The sequence below is a fragment of the Scyliorhinus torazame genome, chromosome 1 (genome assembly GCF_047496885.1).
Source record: "Scyliorhinus torazame isolate Kashiwa2021f chromosome 1, sScyTor2.1, whole genome shotgun sequence".
In the NCBI taxonomy this organism is placed as follows: Eukaryota; Metazoa; Chordata; class Chondrichthyes; order Carcharhiniformes; family Scyliorhinidae; genus Scyliorhinus; species Scyliorhinus torazame.
In genome coordinates this window covers 324,206,592-324,228,686 of record NC_092707.1, presented here as the reverse complement: position 1 = coordinate 324,228,686, position 22,095 = coordinate 324,206,592, and the positions used below count along the sequence as shown (strand labels likewise).

The 22,095-nt window shown below is 45.2% G+C and overlaps 1 protein-coding gene across 3 annotated transcripts in view; it reads right to left on the bottom strand.

Moving 5' to 3' along the window:
* The window catches only part of fshr (follicle stimulating hormone receptor), a 279,828-nt gene extending 260,429 nt beyond the window's left edge, over positions 1-19,399 (bottom strand). For 2 of the 3 annotated variants that reach the window (XM_072508204.1, XM_072508211.1), the window contains exon 1: positions 19,062-19,399. In XM_072508204.1, the coding sequence (XP_072364305.1) occupies positions 19,062-19,222 (161 nt within the window). In that variant the 5' untranslated portion in view covers positions 19,223-19,399. The remainder of the gene's footprint in view (positions 1-19,061) is intronic. The other variant, XM_072508221.1, reaches the window with a different exon arrangement.
* Between the last annotated feature and the right edge of the window lie 2,696 nt (positions 19,400-22,095).

Below are 22,095 nucleotides of genomic sequence, written 5' to 3'. Positions count from 1 at the left end.
CGGTCAGCTGCTTCTAAATTTTAACTGCAATTTTGTGGGCATATTGACTATTTTGATTTGGCAATTTCCTTTTCTCCTGTAATACCTGGTATGAGTGTCACTGTTGATTATTTTGTGTGCTTTTCCAAAGCTCTGCCCATTATAATTGCAACCTTTTCTGGCCTGATTATTATCAAGCTGGTGTTTTTTTTGTTTGGTTCTCACTCGCTCGCTATCGATCTGGCCCACGCCCTGGTCACTTGCCTTTCCCGACTGAACTAGCCCAGCTGATCCTCTTGATGTGCTATCCTATCCCACTCACTAAACTGACAGTCTATATGCACTGCAATCTCATCATGAGGGACCAGTCCATGTTCCAGCTCTTTAATTGAGCCCCGACACATTGGTTGGGATTTTCCTCCCTCTGGCCCCCTCCCCTCTTAGGTGGGACTGGAGGATCCGCTGGCAGGAAAGGCCAGATAGTCCTGGCCACTGTGTCTGCAAAGCTTTTCTGTGCAGTCACCATGCTGCGATTTTGATACTCTCTAATACTACGAACCTCTTGTGGTCTGACCTCAATGTCACCTCAGACAATGTAGTATAATCGAATACTGTTCACTATGTTGTATATGTACTTAATATTGCTACCACATTACTTTACCATTGCTGTACATCATGTTGGGCGTTAGTAGTCAAGCTCCCCAGTGCAGACTTAGGATGCAGCCCAAGGATACACTAGGAAATCCCTCCCAGAACTTCGCAGATAAACATTTGCAGGGCAATTGCTCAGAAATACTAATTTCCTCTGGGCAATTGCACTGCACTGTGAACCATCCAAAAATACGATTCAAACTATTAACTTCAGATGGTTCTGGCTGTGTTACATGCATACTTATTCCAAAAAGTAAGAAGATTAAAATACTTCTGCGTAACTATTGGCAACTGACCCATCGGGAGCCTCCCCCCACTCTCCCGACATTTACTCCAGGGGACTCTCCTACCCTTCCGCCCCACTGCCGAACCACCTCCCCACAGTAGTCTCCATCCCCTGACCATCCCATGCGATTCCCGTCACCCCGACCACACACCTGCATGGGATGTTCCGCCCTAACCACCCGCCCCATACCCACGGGCCCAACTCTTATTCCTGACAAGACCCTGTTGGATCCTATCCCAGACCCCACCCCCAAATAGACCCGGCTAAGGTGAATTCAAGATTGAGTCTGCAGGTCTTGGAAGTACAACAAAAATGTCGAGCTTTATTTAGAAGATGTTAACACTAAAGGCAGCGATGTTAGATTGCCCATTTGCCCTCACAAACTGCTGATCGTCACGCAATCGTTTCCTTAAAGTACCCCTGTTCAGCTACAAGGGTGCTTGTGAGGAAACACTAAAAAACACTATGAATACACATTTCCTCCCCCTTTAAATTAAAGGTCCCTGATTCAATAAACAGTATAACATTATTTATCAATCAGCAACATGAACAATCAACAAGTCAATACACCAACTGTTCCACAAGTCATCTCTACTTACGCTATCAGTTCATCCATTTTATTTTTGGCCTTCTAATATTTTTGTAAACTCTAGTTTTATTTGTTGTCTTTATTCTTCGATTTATATTCCTGTCCCTTCCTGACATGGTGTTTATCATTTCCCAGATTAATACCTACCTCTCTTGCCTTGTCTCTAATTTTTGATGTACAACATCTGCCTACATTGATCCCTGACCCCACTATTTAGTTTAAGACCCTCTCCATCAGTTATGGGGTTTTCAAGAACACTGATCCCAGCAGGGATCAGATATAGACCATCCCAACGGTACAACCCCCAATTTCCCCACTAAATCCCATTGCCTCAAAAGCCAGGATCCACTTCTCCCACACCATTCTTTGAGCCACTTACCCATCTCTCTAATTTACATTGCACATGGCTCAGGTACTAATACAGAAATTATAACCTTTTGAGGTTCTGCTTTTAAATTTAGTGCCTAACTCCTCATACTCTCTGTGCAGAACCTCTTTCCCAGGCCTTGCTATGTCCTTTGTACTTACGTGGACCACGACAACTGGATCCGCGCCCTCCCACTGCAAGTTCCTCCCTGCCCTGAGCAGATGTCCTGAACCCTGGCCCTGGGCACACAACACAATTGTCTGGATTCTCACTTTTACTGCAGAGGTCAGTGTCAAACCTCCTGCAGAGGTCAGTGTCAAACCTCCTGACTATACTATCTCCTATTATCACTATTCTTTTTTGCTCCCCCGGCTTGAATGGCTTCCTGTACCATGGTACCATGGTCAGTTTCTTCATCCACCTTGCAGCCCCCACTTTTATCCAAACAAGTTGATAGAACCTCCAACCTATTTGATAATTTCAGAGGCTGACACTCCTGCCCTTTAGGTCTTCTTACCTTAACTTTCCCCCTCCCTGATGTGTGGCAGTGTCCGCAGTTCAGCCTCCAGCTTGATGTCTCTGAACCGAAGCTCCTCGAGCCACAGACACTTACTGTATATGAGATTGGCAGATTGTGTATTGCTTTAAACGGGAAAATGACCTTAAGCACTTACCAGATAGTCACAGTGACGGATGTGAGAAATTTTCAGATTTGAAAGTTTGTATTTAGTATTTTTGCAGTGATTACAAAGGGAGAGAATCTTTGATTTGGTAGGGGCAACGCAACTTTTTGTAACAAGACACAATAATGTGATGTGCTTTTGGTTGCAGGTGGCATAGTTAATGGGAGGAGCCAGGTTTGTCAGTTGCTTCTGGAATACCAAGCTAGACAGACAGGGTTCAGTTTGGTTCTAAAGAAACATCTCCCTCCCAAAGACTGGCACAAGATGAACAAGTAAAACCTGATTGTTAACATTATTACACAAGTGGTATTTTTTAATATATATATGGATTTGCTTAATTGGAATATAGAGGCAGGGCTAGAAAACAAGATAAATGTTGGAACTGTTCAATGTAAGCTATTTCTTTGTTGTCAATGTGTTTAATTATGTGTTTAAATTAAAGTTTGTTTAAGCTGTCTACTGGTCAGTGTTATCACTCCTGTGGTGCAATGGCATTTCCTCACAACTTTCCAAATTATAAAGTTGGGTACTGGTCCATACCCATAACACTCACCAAACAGCTTGGTCCTTTACCTGTCGTAGAGCAAGAACCAATTATTTACAGGGTGAAAAGGGTAGAAAAAACAAAAGGAAACAAATTCCTCCAGACCACAAAAATCCTTAACCTCACGTATAACAAGGATAAATACGTGTTCAGCACCGACCGCCTAGCCATCCTCGGCATGCGTCCCCTTATGGAGTTCCCCGTCCTGCACTGCTCCAAGACTCTGAAGCGCTGCCTAGGTTTTTTTCCTACTATGCCCAGTGGCTCCCTAACTATGCGGACATGGCCCGTCCACTGATCCAATCCACAGTTTTTCCCTTGTCGATAGGGGCCCGTCAGGCCTTCAGCCGCATCAAAGCAGACACTGCAAAGGCCACGATGCACGCCATCGACGAGTCCCTCCCCTTCCAGGTCGAGAGCGACGCGTCCGACATGGCTCTGGTGGCCACCCTCAATCAAGCGGGCAGACCCGTGGCCTTCTTCTCACGTACCCTCCATGGTTCCGAAATTCACCAGTCCTCAGCCGAAAAGGAGGCTCAGGCCATAGTAGAAGCTGTGCGACATTGGAGGCATTACCTGGCCGGCAGGAGATTCACTCTCCTCACTGACCAACGGTCGGTTGCTTTCTTGTTCGATAATGCACAGCGGGGCAAGATAAAAAACGACAAGATCTTATGATGGAGGATGGAACTCTCCACCTACAGCTATGAGATCTTGTATCGTCCTGGGAAGCTAAACGAGCCACATGTGCCAACGCAAAAGTGGACCGCCTCCGAGCCCTCCACAAGGACCTCTGCCACCTGGGGGTCACTCGATTTTTCCATTTCATCAAGACCCGCAACCTGCCCTACTCCATCGAGGTCAGGACAGCCACCAGGAATTGCCAAATCTGCGCAGAGTGCAAGCCGCACTTCTACAGGCCAGAGAAAGCGAACCTGATAAAGGCTTCCCGTCCCTTTGAACGCCTCAGTATGGACTTCAAAGGGCCCCTCCCCTCCACCGACCACAATAAAAACTTCCTGAACGTGATTGACGAGTACTCCCGGTTCTCATTCACCATCCCCTGCCCCGACATGACCGCAACCACCGTCATAGAAGCCCTCCATAGTATCTTTACGCTGTTCGGTTTCCCCGCCTACATACACAGTGATAGGGGGTCCTCCTTTATGAGCGACGAACTGCGTCAATTCCTGCTCAGCAAGGGCATTGCCTCGAGCAGGATGACCAGTTACAACCCCCGGGGAAACGGACAGGTAGAGAGGGAGAACGGAACGGTCGGAAGACCGTCCTACTGGCCCTACGGTCCAGGAATCTCCCAGTCTCCCGCTGGCAGGAAGTCCTCCTGGATGCACTCCACTCCATCCGGTCACTGCTCTGTAACACGACCAACCAAACACCTCACGAATGTCTCCTTGTCTTCCCCAGGAAGTCCTCCTCTGGGACCTCGCTCCCGACCTGGCTGGCAGCTCCCAGACCCATCCTGCTCCGAAAACACGTGCAGGCGCACAAATCGGACCCATTGGTCGAGAGGGTCCATCTCCTCCAGGCTCTCAGTACGCCTACGTGGCATACCCCGACGGCCGACAGGATACGGTCTCCCTACGGGACCTGGCACCCGCTAGATCCCCGTACACCCCCCCCCCCGCAACCAGTCTCACCCTCCCTCCCACTGGCGCACCCCACTGCCGCCCCCTTCCCAGGTGGATCGGTTCTTCCACCAGCCATGTCTAGCCCTCCCGTCCACCGGTGCACCCCACAGCCGCCCCCTTCCCAGGTCAGTCGGTCCTTCCACCGGCCCCGTCTAGGGGTGATGAAGCTGCCACAGAAGCCAAAACCACGCTCCCGGAGTCACAGACGCCCGAACCTCCACCATCATCACCACCAAAGCTACGACGATCGCAGAGGATGACCAGGGCCCCGGATCGACTAATTGCTTCAATTTGAAATGTACATTACTGTTGTAAATAGTTAAGATGTAATAAGGCAAAATGCTGTACGGAGGTATTACGGTACCTTCATAACTGTAACTTCTACCACTTTACCACGTTGTAAAACGAAGCCACCACCCCCGCCGGACTCCTTTTTAACATGGGGTGAATGTGGTAGTCTGTATTAGAAGGATTACGGAACCTGGTAATGCCGGAATACCATTGGTGAAGAATGTACTTGTTCCCATTGGTTAAGTCTGTATGTTAGCTCCGCCCTGCAAGGTGGGGTATAAGAGCCCGTGCCGCCCCAGCAGCTTTCTTCTATAACTGCGCTGCTGGGGGAAACATCTCGCATATTAAAGCCTTGAATTGTCTCCAATTGAAGGCTGTTTAGCACAGGGCTAAATCACTGGCTTTGAAAGCAGACCAACGCAGGCCAGCAGCACGGTTCAATTCCAGTACCAGCCTCACCGAACAGGCGCCGGAATGTGGCGACTAGGTGCTTTTCACAGTAACTTCATTGAAGTCTACTTGTGACAATAAGCGATTTTCATTTCATTCATTTTTCATTCACTTTCATTTCATTTCATTTTCATTTCAATCTCGCTTCTGGAGTTATTGATCATGCATCAGAAACAAATACCCCTTCCCCAATCCCCCCACCCACTAAACTTGAGTATTAATTCAGTTCCTCAGCCGCACTCATTTACTGCGGTTACACTAATGAATCGCAAATTTAAATTAAACTGAAGACCGCATGGTTCGTTGGAGCAGCAATTGGATGCACTTAGGAGCATGCAGGGCGGAAAGCGTCATAGATCGCAGTAATATAAATGTGGTCACACCCAAGGTGCAGGCAGAGAAATGGGTGACCACCAGAAAGGGCAGGCAGTCAGTGCAGGAATCCCCTGTGGTTGTCCCCCTCTCGAACAGGTATACCCCTTTGGATACTGTCGGGGGGGATAGCCTATCAGGGGAAAACAGCAGCAGCCAGAGCAGTGGCACCACGGCTGGCTCTGATGTTCAGAAGGGAGGGTCAAAACGCAGAAGAGTAATAGTAATAGGGGACTCTGTAGTCAGGGGCACAGATAGGCGCTTCTGTGGACGTGAAAGAGACTCCAGGATGGTATGTTGCCTCCCTGGTGCCAGGGTCCAGGGTGTCTCCGAACGGGTAGAGGGCATCCTGAAGGGGGAGGGCAAACAGGCAGAGGTCGTTGTACATATTGGTACTAACGACATAGGCAGGAAGGGGCATGAGGTCCTGCAGCAGGAGTTCAGGGAGCTAGGCAGAAAGTTAAAAGACAGGACCTCTAGGGTTGTAATCGCGGGATTACTCCCTGTGCCACGTGCCAGTGAGGCTAGAAATAGGAAGATAGAGCAGCTAAACACGTGGCTCAACAGCTGGTGTAGGAGGGAGGGTTTCCGTTATCTGGACCACTGGGAGCTCTTCCGGGGCAGGTGTGACCTATATAAGGACGGGTTGCATCTAAACTGGAGAGGCATAAATATCCTGGCCGCGAGGTTTGCTAGTGTCACACGGGAGGGTTTAAACTAGTATGGCAGGGGGGTGGGCACGGGAGCAATAGGTCAGAAGGTGAGAGCATTGAGGGAGAACTAGGGAATAGGGACAGTGTGGCTCTGAGGCAGAGCAGACAGGGAGAAGTTGCTGAACACAGCGGGTCTGGTGGCCTGAAGTGCACATGTTTTAATGCAAGAAGTATTACGGGTAAGGCAGATGAACTTAGAGCTTGGATTAGTACTTGGAACTATGATGCTGTTGCCATTACAGAGACCTGGTTGAGGGAAGGGCAGAACGTTCCAGGATTTAGATGTTTCAGGCGGGATAGAGGGGGATGTAAAAGGGGTGGCGGAGTTGCGCTACTGGTTAGGGAGAATATCACAGCTGTGCTATGGGAGGACACCTCAGAGGGCAGTGAGGCTATATGGGTAGAGATCAGGAATAAGAAGGGTGCAGTCACAATGTTGGGGTTTACTACAGGCCTCCCAACAACCAGCGGGTGATAGAGGAGCAGATAGGTAGACAGATTTTGGAAAAGAGTAAAAACAACAGGGTTGTGGTGATGGAGACTTCAACTTCCCCAATATTGACTGGGACTCACTTAGTGCCAGGGGCTTAGACGGGGCAGAGTTTGTAAGGAGCATCCAGGGCTTCTTAAAACAATATGTAGACAGTCCAACTCGGGAAGGGGCAGTACTGGACCTGGTATTGGGGAATGAGCCCGGCCAGGTGGTAGAAGTTTCAGGAGGGGAGCATTTCGGGAACAGTGACCACAATTCAGTAAGTTTTAAAGTGCTGGTGGACAAGGATAAGAGTGGTCCTAGGATGAATGTGCTAAATTGGGGGAAGGCTAATTATAACAATATTAGGCGGGAACTGAAGAACCTAGATTGGGGGCGGATGTTTGAGGGCAAATCAACATCTGACATGTGGGAGGCTTTCAAGTGGCAGTTGAAAGGAATTCAGGACCGATATGTTCCTGTGAGGAAGAAGGATAAATACGCAATTTCGGGAACCTTGAATAACGAGAGATATTGTAGGCCTCGTCAAAAAGAAAAAGGAGGCATTTGTCAGGGCTAAAAGGCTGGGAACAGACAAAGCCTGTGTGGAATATAAGGAAAGTAGGAAGGAACTTAAGCAAGGAGTCAGGAGGGCTAGAAGGGGGTCACGAAACGTCATTGGCAAATAGGGTTAAGGAAAATCCCAAGGCTTTTTACACGTACATAAAAAGCAAGAGGGTAGCCAGGGAAAGGGTTGGCCCATTGAAGGATAGGCAAGGAAACCTATGTGTGGAGCCAGAGGAAATGGGCGAGGTACTAAATTAATACTTTGCATCAGTATTCATCAAAGAGAAGGAATTGGTAGATGTTGAGTCTGGAGAAGGGTGTGTAGATAGCCTGGGTCACATTGAGATCCAAAAAGACGAGGTGTTGAGCGTCTTAAAAAATATTAAGGTAGATAAGTCCCCAGGGCCTGATGGGATCTACCCCAGAATACTGAAGGAGGCTGGAGAGGAAATTGCTGAGGCCTTGACAGAAATCTTTGGATCCTCACTGTCTTCAGGTGATGTCCCGGAGGACTGGAGAATAGCCAATGTTGTTCCTCTGTTTAAGAAGGGTAGCAAGGATAATCCAGGGAACTACAGGCCAGTGAGCCTTACTTCAGTGGTAGGGAAATTACTGGAGAGAATTCTTCGAGACAGGATCTACTCCCATTTGGAAGCAAATGGACGCATTAGTGAGAGGCAGCATGGTTTTGTGAAGGGGAGGTCGTGTCTCACTAACTTGAGAGAGTTTTTCGAGGAGGTCACAAAGATGATTGATGCAGGTAGGGCAGTGGATGTTGTCTATATGGACTTCAGTAAGGCCTTTGACAAGGTCCCTCATGGTAGACTAGTACAAAAGGTGAAGTCACACGGGATCAGGGGTGAGCTGGCAAGGTGGATATAGAACTGGCTAGGTCATAGAAGGCAGAGAGTAGCAATGGAAGGATGCTTTTCTAATTGGAGGGCTGTGACCAGTGGTGTTCCACAGGGATCAGTGCTGGGACCTTTGCTGTTTGTAGTATATATAAATGATTTGGAGGAAAATGTAACTGGTCTGATTAGTAAGTTTGCAGACGACACAAAGGTTGGTGGAAATGCGGATCGCGATGAGGACTGTCAGAGGATACAGCAGGATTTAGATAGTTTGGAGACTTGGGCGGAGAGATGGCAGATGGAGGTTAATCAGGACAAATGTGAGGTAATGCATTTTGGAAGGTCTAATGCAGGTAGGGAATATACAGTGAATGGTAGAACCCTCAAGAGTATTGAAAGTCAGAGAGATCGAGGAGTACAGGTCCACAGGTCACTGAAAGGGGCAACACAGGTGGAGAAGGTAGTCAAGAAGGCATACGGCATGCTTGCTTTCATTGGCCAGGGCATTGAGTATAAGAATTGGCAAGTCATGTTGCAGCTGTATAGAACCTTGGTTAGGCCACACTTAGAGTATAGTGTTCAATTCTGGTCGCCACACTACAAGAAGGATGTGGAGGCTTTAGAGAGGGTGCAGAAGAGATTTACCAGAATGTTGCCTGGTATGGAGGGCATTAGCTATGAGGAGCGGTTGAATAAACTCGGTTTGTTCTCACTGGAACGACGGAGGTTGAGGGGTGACCTGATAGAGGTCTATAAAATTATGAGGGGCATAGACAGAGTGGATAGTCAGAGGCTTTTCCCCAGGGTAGAGGTGTCAATTACTAGGGGGCATAGGTTTAAGGTGAGAGGGGCAAGGTTTAGAGTAGATGTACGAGGCAAGTATTTTACACAGAGGGTAGTGGGTGCCTGGAACTCGCTACCGGAGGAGGTGGTGGAAGCAGGGACGATAGTGACATTTAAGGGGCAACTTGACAAATACATGAATAGGATGGGAATAGAGGGATACGGACTCAGGAAGTGTAGAAGATTGTAGTTTAGTCGGGCAGCATGGTCGGCACGGGCTTGGAGGGCTGAAGGGCCTGTTCCTGTGCTGTACATTTCTTTGTTCTTTGCTCTTTGTAAACTAAACTGGGACCAAAAAAAGCTAACTAACTACACAGCTTTCATAGCAGAGTGCATTTACCTTGTCTAAGGCTGGGAGGAAGAAATAAACTTGGTCTACTTACACAGTGCTTTCCAGTTACTGATAATTTCAGATAAAAGCAAATGACTGCAGATGCTCGAATCTGAAACAGAAAATACTGGACAGTTGCAGCAGGTCTGACAGCATCTATGGAGAGAGAAGGGAACTAACATTTACTGTCTGTTTGACTATTTGTCAAGGCTAGAGAGAACTGGAAATGGGGTCAGATTTATACTGTTGTCGGGGGGGGGGGGTGCATGGAGCGGTGGGGCTGGATAGGGGGCCAGTGATAGGTGGAGATTGCCAACGATGTCGAGGACAGAAAGACAAATGGAATGTAAATGGGGTTGATTAAGGGTGCTGATAGTGGCACATAAAGAGATTAGACTGTGAATAGCAAGTGGAGTGGGGAGAGGGGGAATAATGGTGAGGGGAAAAACAGATAATTTCAAACTAGAAGCAGAAGATGAACATTTTAAACTCCCCCACTTTCCAAACTTTCAGGTATTCATGAATGAGGTGTGGGTATCATTAGCTAGGCCAACATTTATTTCCCATCCTTAATTGCCCTTGAGCAGGTGATGGTGAGAGTCAGCTTATTGAACCGCTGCAGTCCATGGGGTGTTAGCGCTGGAGTTCCAGGATTTTAACCCAGTGACAGTGAAAAGATGGCGATACAATTTCAAGTCAGGATGCTGAGTGGCTTGTCAGGGAATTTGCAGTTGGCGCTGTTCCCATGTTTCTGCTGCTCTTGTCCTTCTAGATGGTAGTGGTTGTTCGTTTGGAAGGTGCTGCCTAAGGACCCTTGGTGAGATCCTGCAGTGCACCTTGTAAATGTTACACATTGCTGACACAATGCATCTCATCTGTGGTGGAGGGAGTGAATGTTTGTGGGTAGAGTGCCAATCAAGCTGGCTGCCTTGTCATGGATGGTATTGAGCTTCTTGAGTGTACATGGAGCTGTACTCATCCAGCCAAGTGGAGTATTCCAGGATCAAAGTCTTGATTTGTGCCTTGTAGATGGTAGAAGGCTTTGGGGAGTCAGGAGGTGAGTTAATCGCCACAATGTTCCTTGCCTCTGACCTGCTCTTGTAGCCATGGTATTTATGTGAGTAGTCCAGTACAGTGCCTGGTCAATGGTAACACACAGGATGTTGATAGTGGGGCATTCAGTGATGGTAATGCCATTAAAAGTCAAGAGACAGTGGTTAGATTCTCTCTTGCTGGAGTTGGCCGTTGCCTGGCACTTGGCTGATGCAAATTTATCATCGAATTTACAGTGCAGAAAGAGGCCAATCAGCCCATCGAGTCTGCACCGGCTCTTGGAAAGAGCACCCTACCCAAGGTCAACACCTCCACCCTATCCACATAACCCAGTAGCCCCACCCAACACTAAGGGCAATTTTGGACACTAAGGGCAATTTATCATGGCCAATCCACCTAACCTGCACATCTTTGGACTGTGGGAGGAAACCGGAGCACCCGGAGGAAACCCACGCACACACGGGGAGGATGTGCAGACTCCGCACAGGCAGTGACCCAAGCCGGAGTCGAACCTGGGGCCCTGGAGCTGTGAAGCAATTGTGCTATCCAGAATGCTACCATGCTGCCCCTAAAATGTTACTTGTTTCTTGACATCCCAAACTTGGTATTATTCAGGTCTTGCTGCATTTGGACATGGACTGTTTCAGTATCTGAGTAGTTGCAAATGGTGCTGAACATTGTGAAATCACCAGTGAACATCCCCATTTCTGAACTTATGATGGAAGGAAGATCATTGATGAAGCAGCTGAAGATGGTTGGTCCTTCGACACTACCCTGTGGAATTCCTGCAGTTATGTCCTGGAACCGAGATGAGTTATCTGCAACAATCACAACCATCTTCCTTTGAGCCAGGTATGACTCCAATCAGCGGAGAGTTTTCCCCCTGATTCTCAGTGACTCCAGGGTTCCTCGGGCTCCTTGATTTCATACTCGGTGAAATGCTGCCTTGATGTTAAGGACAGTCAATCTCACCTCACCTCTGGAGTTCAGCTCTTTTGTCCATGTTTGAACCAAGGCTGGAATGAGAACAAGAGTTAAGATACCCTGGAAGAAACCAAACTGATCATCAGTGAGTAGGTTATTGCTAAGAAAGTGTCACTTGATAGCACTGTTGATGACCACTTCTGTCATTTTACTGATGATCAGGATCAGATCAGGGTGGTAATTGGCTGGGTTGGATTGTTCTGCTTTTTGTGTACAGCCCATACCATAACGTTCCACATTGCCAGGTAGATGCCAGTGTTGTAGCTTGGCTAAGGGCATGGCAAGTTCTGGAACACATGTCTTCTGTACTGTTGCGGGAATATTGTAAGTGCCTATAACCTTTTCAGTATCCAGTGCCTTCAACTACTTCTTGATATCTGAATTGAATTGCCGAAAAACTGGCATCTGTAATGTTGGAATCTCCAGAGGAGGGTGAAATGGATCGTCCATTCGGCACTTCTGGTTGAAGATTATTGCAAATGCTTCAGCTTTATCTTTTCCATAGCAGTGCTGATCTCCTTCATCATTGAGCTTGAGGATATTTGAGAAGTCTCCTCCTCCAGTGAGTTGTTTAACGTCCACCAACATTCACAACTGGATGTGGCAGGACTGCAGAGCTTAGATCCGATCAATTGGTCATAGATTTGTTAAGCTGTCTTTTGCATGTTTTGCTGTTTGTCACACAGGTAGTCCTGTGTTGTAGCTTCACCAGTTTAACACCTCATTTGTAGATATAGCTAGTTCTGCACCTGGCTTGCCCTTGTTGCTCTTTTTAGCCTTAGTTTATTAGCTCTGATTATGTCACCTTTGCTCACGAGTCGTCAGGTATCTTTCTGATACCGCCACGTGGTTCAAGCTCGAGTTATGATTAATAAGTCAGCACACCGCTTAGTAAGATTGAAATCAACAGTCATTTATTATATATAACTAATGCTTACACAATAATCCTACCATCTATATCGAAACCTACCACTACTGGCCAATACTTAACTTTAGGAAGGGCCCACCAGGTCAGGGAAACGAATGGCTTATCGAATCGGATCTGGCCCATGGGATTCTAAAGGCTGATACGGGTCGATGGCTAGGAGTCTTTATCGGGTAGCGATCGCTGGAGTCAAACTTACGGTTCTTTGCTGAAGGTTCTTGCGAAGGCTGCGAGCAGGTGAAGAAGGGAGAGAGAGCGAGATCTGAACTTGGCCCCTCACTTTATAGGGCCCAGGGGCTTCCCGCCTCTCGGGGCGGCCCTTGACCCTGAGTCCCAAGTGATTGGACTTGTTCCCAATCACTGGGTTCGATATGCTCCAATAATGGGGCGATTCCTCGATCGGGGGGTGGTCGTTCACCTGTCTTTGTTTCGGCCACTGCAGGCGCCGACAGGTCTGGCCCGGCATTCAATTGCTAATATGTTGCAATTGTTCCCGGGGATAGCCGATTAAACTGCAGATGTCTGGGTTGATGTGCTGCTAATAGTCTTGAGTATCGATCTGGGCCGACTTCCCCAGAGCCGAATACGCTATTCTGTCTGCAGCTGTCCGTTTGTGTCCTGTTGGCTGCTTTTCCCATCAGCCTTTTCGGTTAGCCATTTTAAATCGGGTTTTGGCCAAATTAATAAGGAATCAGCCATTTTAGGTGGCAACACCCTCCTATGCTCTTCATTAGCTTTATCCAACACAATCAAATTCAAATGCCCAAGCAAAAACAAGGAATGGCCATGGCACTTTCGCTACCATACGAAAGCAAAATAAGATGCAAGGTATTCTCAGAATTGGAGCCGGAGCATTTGAACTCAGATGAAGGTTAGTAACAGGGTGTGCGAAAGAATTAATGCTGTGATAGATGAAATGTTTCATAACATTTTGGCAGATGGGCCAATCTGCAAATTATCTTCTGCTTAAGAATGGGTCGCCAATGCAAATAATTCACTGCAGATGGTTGGGGGTTACAGTCCATATCAGTTGGTTTTTGGTAGAAATTTCAAAATTCCGTCGGTCATGAATGATCAACCTCCAGCTTGGGAGGGGACTATGATTAGCTCTATATTTTCTGAACATTTAAATGCATTGCATGCGGGCAGATCATTCCTCAAAGAAGAAATCTCAGAAAGACTTTGGAAAGCTTTGGGGCACAATCCATCGGGGACAATTTTTCAACAGGGAGACATGCCATACTATAAAAGGGATGTATTTAACGTGTGGTAAGATCCAGGAAAAGTTATAGGTACAGGTAGCAAAGCAATCATTTTGCAGCATGGGAACCAGACTGTTCAGGCACACTCATCAAGATTAGTGGATACACAGTTTTCAGATTCAAAAGGGGTTATTGAAAATGCTGTGGACCACGTACTTCTCATACACATATGTTAAAAAATTATGAGGACCAGATCGTGGGAATTGACAGGGTGTCTGAAGAGGGACATAATAATATTTCAGGTCAACAATGACAATAGGTCATTGATCTGAAACGTTAACTTTGTTTCTTTCTCCATACATGCTTCTTGAGGTGCTGAGTTACTCCGACCATTTTCTGTTTTTAGTTCACATTTCCAGCATCGAGAGTATTTTACTTTTGTTTATCATCTAACCCAGCTCTCACTTTGTGCAATTTGTAAGAGTGACCTCTGGCCGTTCCTAACTGATTTGACTGAAACAATTTGGTCAGCCTTGTCACAATCATTATTTTACAGTCATTGATCAAACAAATCAAGTATATAACCGCAGTTTTTAAGCCAATCTGGATAGTTAAGGTACTTTAAATTGGGAATCGATCTTGCAGCCAGTCTCTGAATCTTTTCCAAAGGCTCAATGTCACATACCATGTGAGGAGATCAAACTGGACATAGCATTTTAAATAAGGCCATATTAAGTTAGGGCTTGTCCAACACAGTCAAAAGTATCTTTTTAACAGAGTGGCAAATCTTAATTGCTACTAAGATCTCGTTGATATTGAAAATTAATTTTTGAAAGTTTTGTAATTACGTGTTAGAGATTTAAAAAATAATAAAGTTTAATTTACTTTTTCTTTCTCTCTCTTCCCTCTTAATCGGGTCTTTCTTACCCTCTCATTTTGATTTCTATACTGGATTTGACACTGAATTCACCATTCTAACACTTCCTGGTTCAAACACTGTGCTGCTCGTTAATGAGTCTCGATTTGGTTAGCTCAGGAGATACACTGTTGTTTCTTGTGTTCGTTCAGGTCTCAGTTGCTCTGAAGTGGGAGCACACTGTTTGGATGTCCTACCTACATAAGTTTGCCATTCAAAGCTCCATCCAAAGTCTATGGGCTGGGGCCATTTGTTCACAGCAAAATCGATATTATTGTTTTGTGGTTAGATGGATGTACCTCAGCATGTGTCAGGTCTGTTACATTCAGAGCTCATTTAGAAAAAGGACATGCTGTTGCATTATCATTGTGATGTACTAGCGTGTAGCTTCCCAGGTTTAGGTACATGGGTGAATCTGGAACTCATTATGAACAATGCGCCAGTGGGTTTAATATGCAAATGAAGTCAAAGACTGCCAGAAGCCAGTACAACTGGTGTTTGCATGGAGCATCTGACATAGAAATTACTGGATGATGCCAACACCCATATTATGGGTAAATACAGTGACAATCTGAAATAATCGGTTGAAGGTGGCATATAACCAATAACACACCTCTGCTAACACACCTCTGCTGAGCGCTGTATCAATACCAAGTAATTAGATCTAGGCTTGTCAATTGGTCATTCTTCTTCCCCTTTATTCACTTTGTGATGTTGTAAAACTGTCAGCAGCAACAAATAAATCTTCATCCACATTTACTGCGATTTGATAACGTGGCTAATGGATTTTGTATGTGCCAGCAGAATTAAAACTACAAGTATGCGTCACAGCACCCATGAAATACAATGATAAATTCATGTGGAAAATAGCTGGTTAGAATCATATAGCTCGGCCTGCCTCCAACAGCTGGCCTAATTAACATTCCAGTCACTCCTTATGGCTGTTTGTAGTTCAATCTGGAAAACGGCAAATAAAAGTTAGGTTATTGTTAAAATAGCCAATGTAAATTGTGAAATTACCACAGAAACGATTATTCTGGCCATTTAGCATTTAATTGCATGCATGCAGATTTCCCCACCCATGGGGAGTAGCACAACAATTTATAAATGCTTCTATTATTCTAAAAATAAACGCTATGGTTCTGGTGTCTGGTTGCACTTATCATTAAGAACACCTGTTCACAAAAGAGATATTCTTAACATCTGTTCTTCAGATATTCCTGGGAAGAACTGCCCTGACTGCGAGAGATAAGTATGAAGACATTGCGAGTGACTTTTTACATTCCAAAATTAACAAGAAGTGTATTTGCTTGTCAGTAGAAATAGAATACAGTATTGCATAGTTTTATTTACATTGGTAACTGGAACAACTCTTGTGTTGCTTAGTATCACTGAGATAAGAATTTCAGTCAGCCTGGTTACACGGTGTTCTGCGAGAGCGAAGAGAGCATTGTCTGGGATGTAAGTAAACACATATCCTACAAAATAAAATTTGCACAATGGAGATTAGGAATTTTGATGATGCACAAGAATTTAAAGACTGCGAACCTATCGCTCTTGATGTATATCACGCCAGAATAAAATGTGTGGATGAGATCTTGTATATTATTTTTTTCTCCAAGACAAGAGATATATTTATTTGACACTTTATAAATCAATTTTAAACAGAATGCTTCAAAAGAAACTGAGCAGAAAGGGAAATTTACATCTCATTTTTAAATTAAAGCAGCATTATATATATGACAGTGCATGAAAATTTTAGACAACTCATTTTTAAGTAGTTGCAAAACTTAACAGTGTTCCAAGTATTGGGGAAGAAAGTTAATCTTATAAAATAAACAACCTTAATGTAAAACATATGCTCAAAAAAATCTATGCACTCAACCATATATTTTGTAAGTTCAATTACAAAAGTATCACTGTAACTTTCATTTTGAGTCATTTTCAGAGGCTAGCCACCCAGCTCTCATTTTTATTTTCTCTTCTCACCATGCTGCCACACCTCTTCCATTCTCATGTCTGCAGTGTCTCTGCTGAGTTTTTAAAATCCACATGGCTGTTTCTAATCCCTTTGCTTTCCTGGAATTCCAGTCCAGCATTTATTCACTGCTTATTGTATTCTTCCCGCTCATATTCATTCCGCTCCGACACACGGGCCATGCTTTTATTGCTTTAGGACATAAAGCCAATATTATTTTTGATCCAAAAAAAAACCATTAAGGGGAAAAGAAAAGCTTTGTCCTTGCATCAGTCCCATCCACCAGCCTTCTCAACACATCCCTCAAATTATTCTCCTCTAAAACAAGGTAAATTGTCTCTTTAATCCTTTCAATCCATTAATAGTTTCTGTTTCAGTCACTTTCCCTGGTAGCTAATCGAAGAACTTCATTTGGGGAGAAAATATGTTGTTGCCTTTTGTTCTTACACTTAACTTCTTAAATATTAGCTGTTGTTTCTGGTATTTGAACAAGTTTCCTTGACCAATTTTGTTAATTTTCTTTGTAGCCATGAAAACTGCAATCAAGTTGCCTCAAAGATTCGTGCATGTTTTATTTTTATGTTTTGGTATCAGTCATCATCTTCTTCCAGCTGATATAGATTGTGCAAAGTAAATTCATATAACATGCCATCTAGATATTTGTACCTTCTTCAGGACCATATGAAAGAACTAACTAGACACTAATGCTCACTCCTTTTCATGTCTTTTCTCTTTCAGTCCAGTTTATATGCTTTGTTAAAATTCTTCCAGTGAAAGCATTGCAACTCTTCATCTCTTTCTCACATGGTGGCACAGTGGTTAGCACTGCTGCCTCACAGCCCAGGGACCCGGGTTCAATTCCAGCCTCGGGTGACTGTCTGTGTGGAGTTTGTTTGTCCTCCCCATGTCTGTATGGGTTTCCTCCGGGTGCTCCGGTTTCCTCCCACAGTCCAAAAATGTGCAGGTCAGGTGGATTGGCCATGATAAATTGCCCCTTAATGTCCAGGGATTTGCAGGTTATGTTATGGGATTACAAGTTTAGGAGAAGGTGGACATTTGTAAGTGGGCAGAGTGCACATTCGAAGGGTCGGTGCAAACATGATGTGCTGAATGGCCCCCTTCTGCACTATAGGGATTCTATGATCTCTTTTGCTAACACACAACTTCACAGATGTATGATGTCCACCACATTTTAATGCAAACTTTGCTCTAATTTCCTTTTAAAGTAGACACATTTCTCATACATCACTTTATTTGCACAGATATATACTTTGCGAAAGACCAATCATCAAACATTACCCAGTACCCAACTCTGATGGCAATGAAGCATCAATGAGAGAGGGCTTTCCTCCTCAGGACACTTGAAGGGTAGCACTGACAGAAAACAAGTGATTGGCATTTCAGTAGTCATGGTAGATGACTTATTTTTATTTTGCTGATAGTTTTTGCATCACGGTACAGGCTCTCCCCCAAATTTGGGGGAAACAAAATCAACACTCAGAAAATCAATACTCCAAGATATCCGTCAGCAGCAGATGAATGCTGTGATTGCAATAGAGTAGGCAAAAAGTATTTTCCTTTCAACAGACTAAGGGAGTAAGACTAACAGACTAAGCACTGTTGGAGGGCTCTTTTGGCGAAGAGGTCAGACTCAGGTCCCTTTTGGAATCTCAGATGAAAATAAAAGGCCACAGTGGGTTCTCCTGCTGGCCAACAGTGATTCCCCCCCACACCCCAATGAACATCATTAAAACAGGTGATTAATCGTGTGTCCTGATTTTTGGGGACATTGCCATGTGCAGGCTGGTTTACCAGTTATTCCATATTACAATAGTGGCTACACGTCGAAAGGACTCCATTGCTTTAAAAGTCCTTTGGGATGTTCTGAAATTTGGTAAATAAATGCAAAGTTTCTTTCCTTTCTGCCAAACTTCTTAAAAGTTCAGCGTGTGCATCTCATCACAATGAGAAAACCTGCAAGTCGTGACAAAGGCTCCAGGCGCCTTGACCTGAAACATTCACAAATGGAGAATTATCGAACAGCCTTGAGTTTATTACTTCGGCAAGCGAATGCTGCAGGGAAATTACAAATAACAAATAAGCTGTCAAAGTGCATGCCAAATCCCTGGATAAACGAAAATAAACCGCAGCGCTGCTCTCTCTCTCACCCCCCACCCGAACCTCTCTCATAGATAACTGATGGTCAACAGACTCAAGTGATTCCCAGTTGGGGTCAGGGTGGAATCCACAGTGTCAAGGGTCGGTGATGGGATTCCAGTTTAGTTTCAGTTCAGTTTCATGTGCCTGCCCCCACGTCTCCCAGCCACTGTCCCGCCTCAGTGTAAATAAGAACCCATGTACTCACAGCTTGCAGCAGCCTGGGGACAACTCCTTTGGAATATGATCGACTTCCCTGCCTTCACAAGTGATATGATCACCCCGTTCACAGCTGCAAAGTTGGGGGCAGTTGGCGCAGGAAACAGGATGACGGACCAGGCAAAGGAACAAGAGTAAAAGCCGGAGCATGTTGCAATCTGCTTTAGGTAGCTTCAAGAAAGTCCCGGCTCTTCAAACAAAAAAGAAAGTTAATTGTAACACGTTCGCAACTTTGTCCCGTTGTATCAGACGTGTCAGGAGCTCAGATTGGCAACCCGGAGGCGGCGCTGGAGGAGACGGGCACCGCCAAGAGGCGAAACAGCATCATCCACACTCTGCATCCAATCACATTCTGGAGCATTACCTTGACATTTCGTTTTTCGTTGGCCTCAGAGCCCCTGGGACACCTTATCAGAGTCTCAGCACACGGTTAAGAACACTTCCCAGCGCACATATTTTACAGCTTGTCGGATTCTTTAGATATTTATATTCCTCTTGTCCAACGTACAAAGCAAATCCACTCCAAGACCTTCCAAGGAAGCATGATGTTAAAACTCAATATTGCAACTCCCCAGAAGGAAATAAAAGGCTACATCCTAGAGTTCTAAAGGAGATAGCTGAAGAAATAGTGGAGGCATTAGTTATGATCTTTCAAAAGTCACTGGAGTCAGGGAAAGTCCCAGAGGATTGGAAAATCGCTATTGTAACCCCCCTGTTCAAGAAGGGAACAAGAAAAAAGATGGAAAATTATAGGCCAATTAGCCTAACCTCGGTTGTTGGCAAGATTCCAGAATCTATTGTTAAGGATGAGATTTCTAAATTCTTGGAAGTGCAGGGTCGGATTAGGACAAGTCAGCATGGATTTAGTAAGGGGAGGTCGTGCCTGACAAACCTGTTAGAGTTCTTTGAAGAGATAACAAATAGGTTAGACCAAGGAGAGCCAATGGATGTTATCTATCTTGACTTCCAAAAGGCCTTTGATAAGGTGCCTCACGGGAGACTGCTGAGTAAAATAAAAGCCCATGGTATTCGAGGCAAGGTACTAACATGGATTGACGATTGGCTGTCAGGCAGAAGGCAGAGAGTTGGGATAAAAGGTTCTTTTTCGGAATGGCAACCGGTGACGAGTGGTGTCCCGCAGGGTTCAGTGTTGGGGCCACAGCTGTTCTCTTTATATATTAACGATCTAGATGACGGGACTGGGGGCATTCTGACTAAGTTTGCCGATGATACAAAGATAGGTGGAGGGGCAGGTAGTATGGAGGAGGTGGGGAGGCTGCAGAAAGATTTAGACAGTTTAGGAGAGTGGTCCAAGAAAAGGCTGATGAAATTCAACGTGGGCAAGTGCGAGGTCTTGCACTTTGGAAAAAAGAATAGAGGCATGGACTATTTTCTAAACGGTGACAAAATTCATAATGCTGAAGTGCAAAGGGACTTGGGAGTCCTAGTCCAGGATTCTCTAAAGGTAAACTTGCAGGTTGAGTCCGTAATTAAGAAAGCAAATGCAATGTTGTCATTCATCTCAAGAGGCTTGGAATATAAAAGCAGGGATGTACTTCTGAAGCTTTATAAAGCATTAGTTAGGCCCCATTTAGAATACTGTGAGCAATTTTGGGCCCCACACCTCAGGAAGGACATACTGGCACTGGAGCGGGTCCAGCGGAGATTCACACGGATGATCCCAGGAATGGTAGGCCTAACATACAATGAATGTTTGAGGATCCTGGGATTATATTCATTGGAGTTTAAGAGGTTGAGGGGAGATCTAATAGAAACTTACAAGATAATGAATGGCTTAGATAGGGTGGATGTAGGGAAGTTGTTTCCATTAGCAGGGGAGACTAGGACCCGGGGGCACAGCCTTAGAATAAAAGGGAGTCACTTTAGAACAGAGATGAGGAGAAATTTCTTCAGCCAGAGAGTGGTGGGTCTGTGGAATTCATTGCCACAGAGGGCGGTGGAGGCCGGGACGTTGAGTGTCTTTAAGACAGAAGTTGATAAATTCTTGATTTCTCGAGGAATTAAGGGCTATGGAGAGAGAGTGGGTAAATGGAGTTGAAATCAGCCATGATTGAATGGTGGAGTGGACTCGATGGGCCGAATGGCCTTACTTCCGCTCCTATGTCTTATGGTCTTATGGTCTTAAAACTGTTCAAATGGTCTAATCCCAGTTTTAAAATAAATCAGTACCACTGATACCATTTTAAGGTATACAAGACCAGTTCAGATAAGTTTTACAGATACCCTTCATGGGCGGCACGGTGGCACAGTGGTTAGCACTGCTGCCTCATAGTACCAGGGTCCCGGGTTTGATTCCCGGCTTGGGCACTGTGCGGAGTCTGTACATTCTCTCCATGTCTGCATGGGTTTCCTCCGGGTGTTCTGGTTTCCTCCCATAGTCCAAAGATGTGCAGGTTAGGTGGATTGGCCATGTTAAATTGCCCCTTGGTGTCCAAAAGGTTAGGTGGGGTTACGGGGATAGGGTGGAGATGTGGGCTTAAGTAGGGTGCTCTTTCCAAGGTCTGGTGCAGACTTGATGGGCCGAATGACCTCCTTCGCACTGTAAATTCTATGATTCTATGATTTCCAAAGGCTTCCTTTTGGGAAATTCATTGGACAAAAATGGTTGTGTTTTATCCGTTACTTTAAGTATGTTTATTAAGTCAAAAGGTACAACATTTTAAGTCACCAATGGTTGTCCCAATAACCGGGATGTATAATCATGAAATCTTCCAGGGAAAAGGGGAAGAGGCTTGTTTAGATCAATGTCGGAAATGCAGAATGATGATAGTAGCTTGGGCAGTGAGGCAACAAGAGCCTAGGAAAGAAGCACAATTCCAGTTGCAAATAAGACTTCTTTTAATCTCAGAGCTCAGCAGTAAAATGGAAAGGGAAGCATTGCTCTTATATTACTGGTCTAGCAATCCTCAAGTCTACACTATCTGGAGTGCTGAGTTCAAATCCCAAGACTGCACCTGGGGAACTTAAATTCAGTTCATTAAATACATTTGGATTTTTTTCTT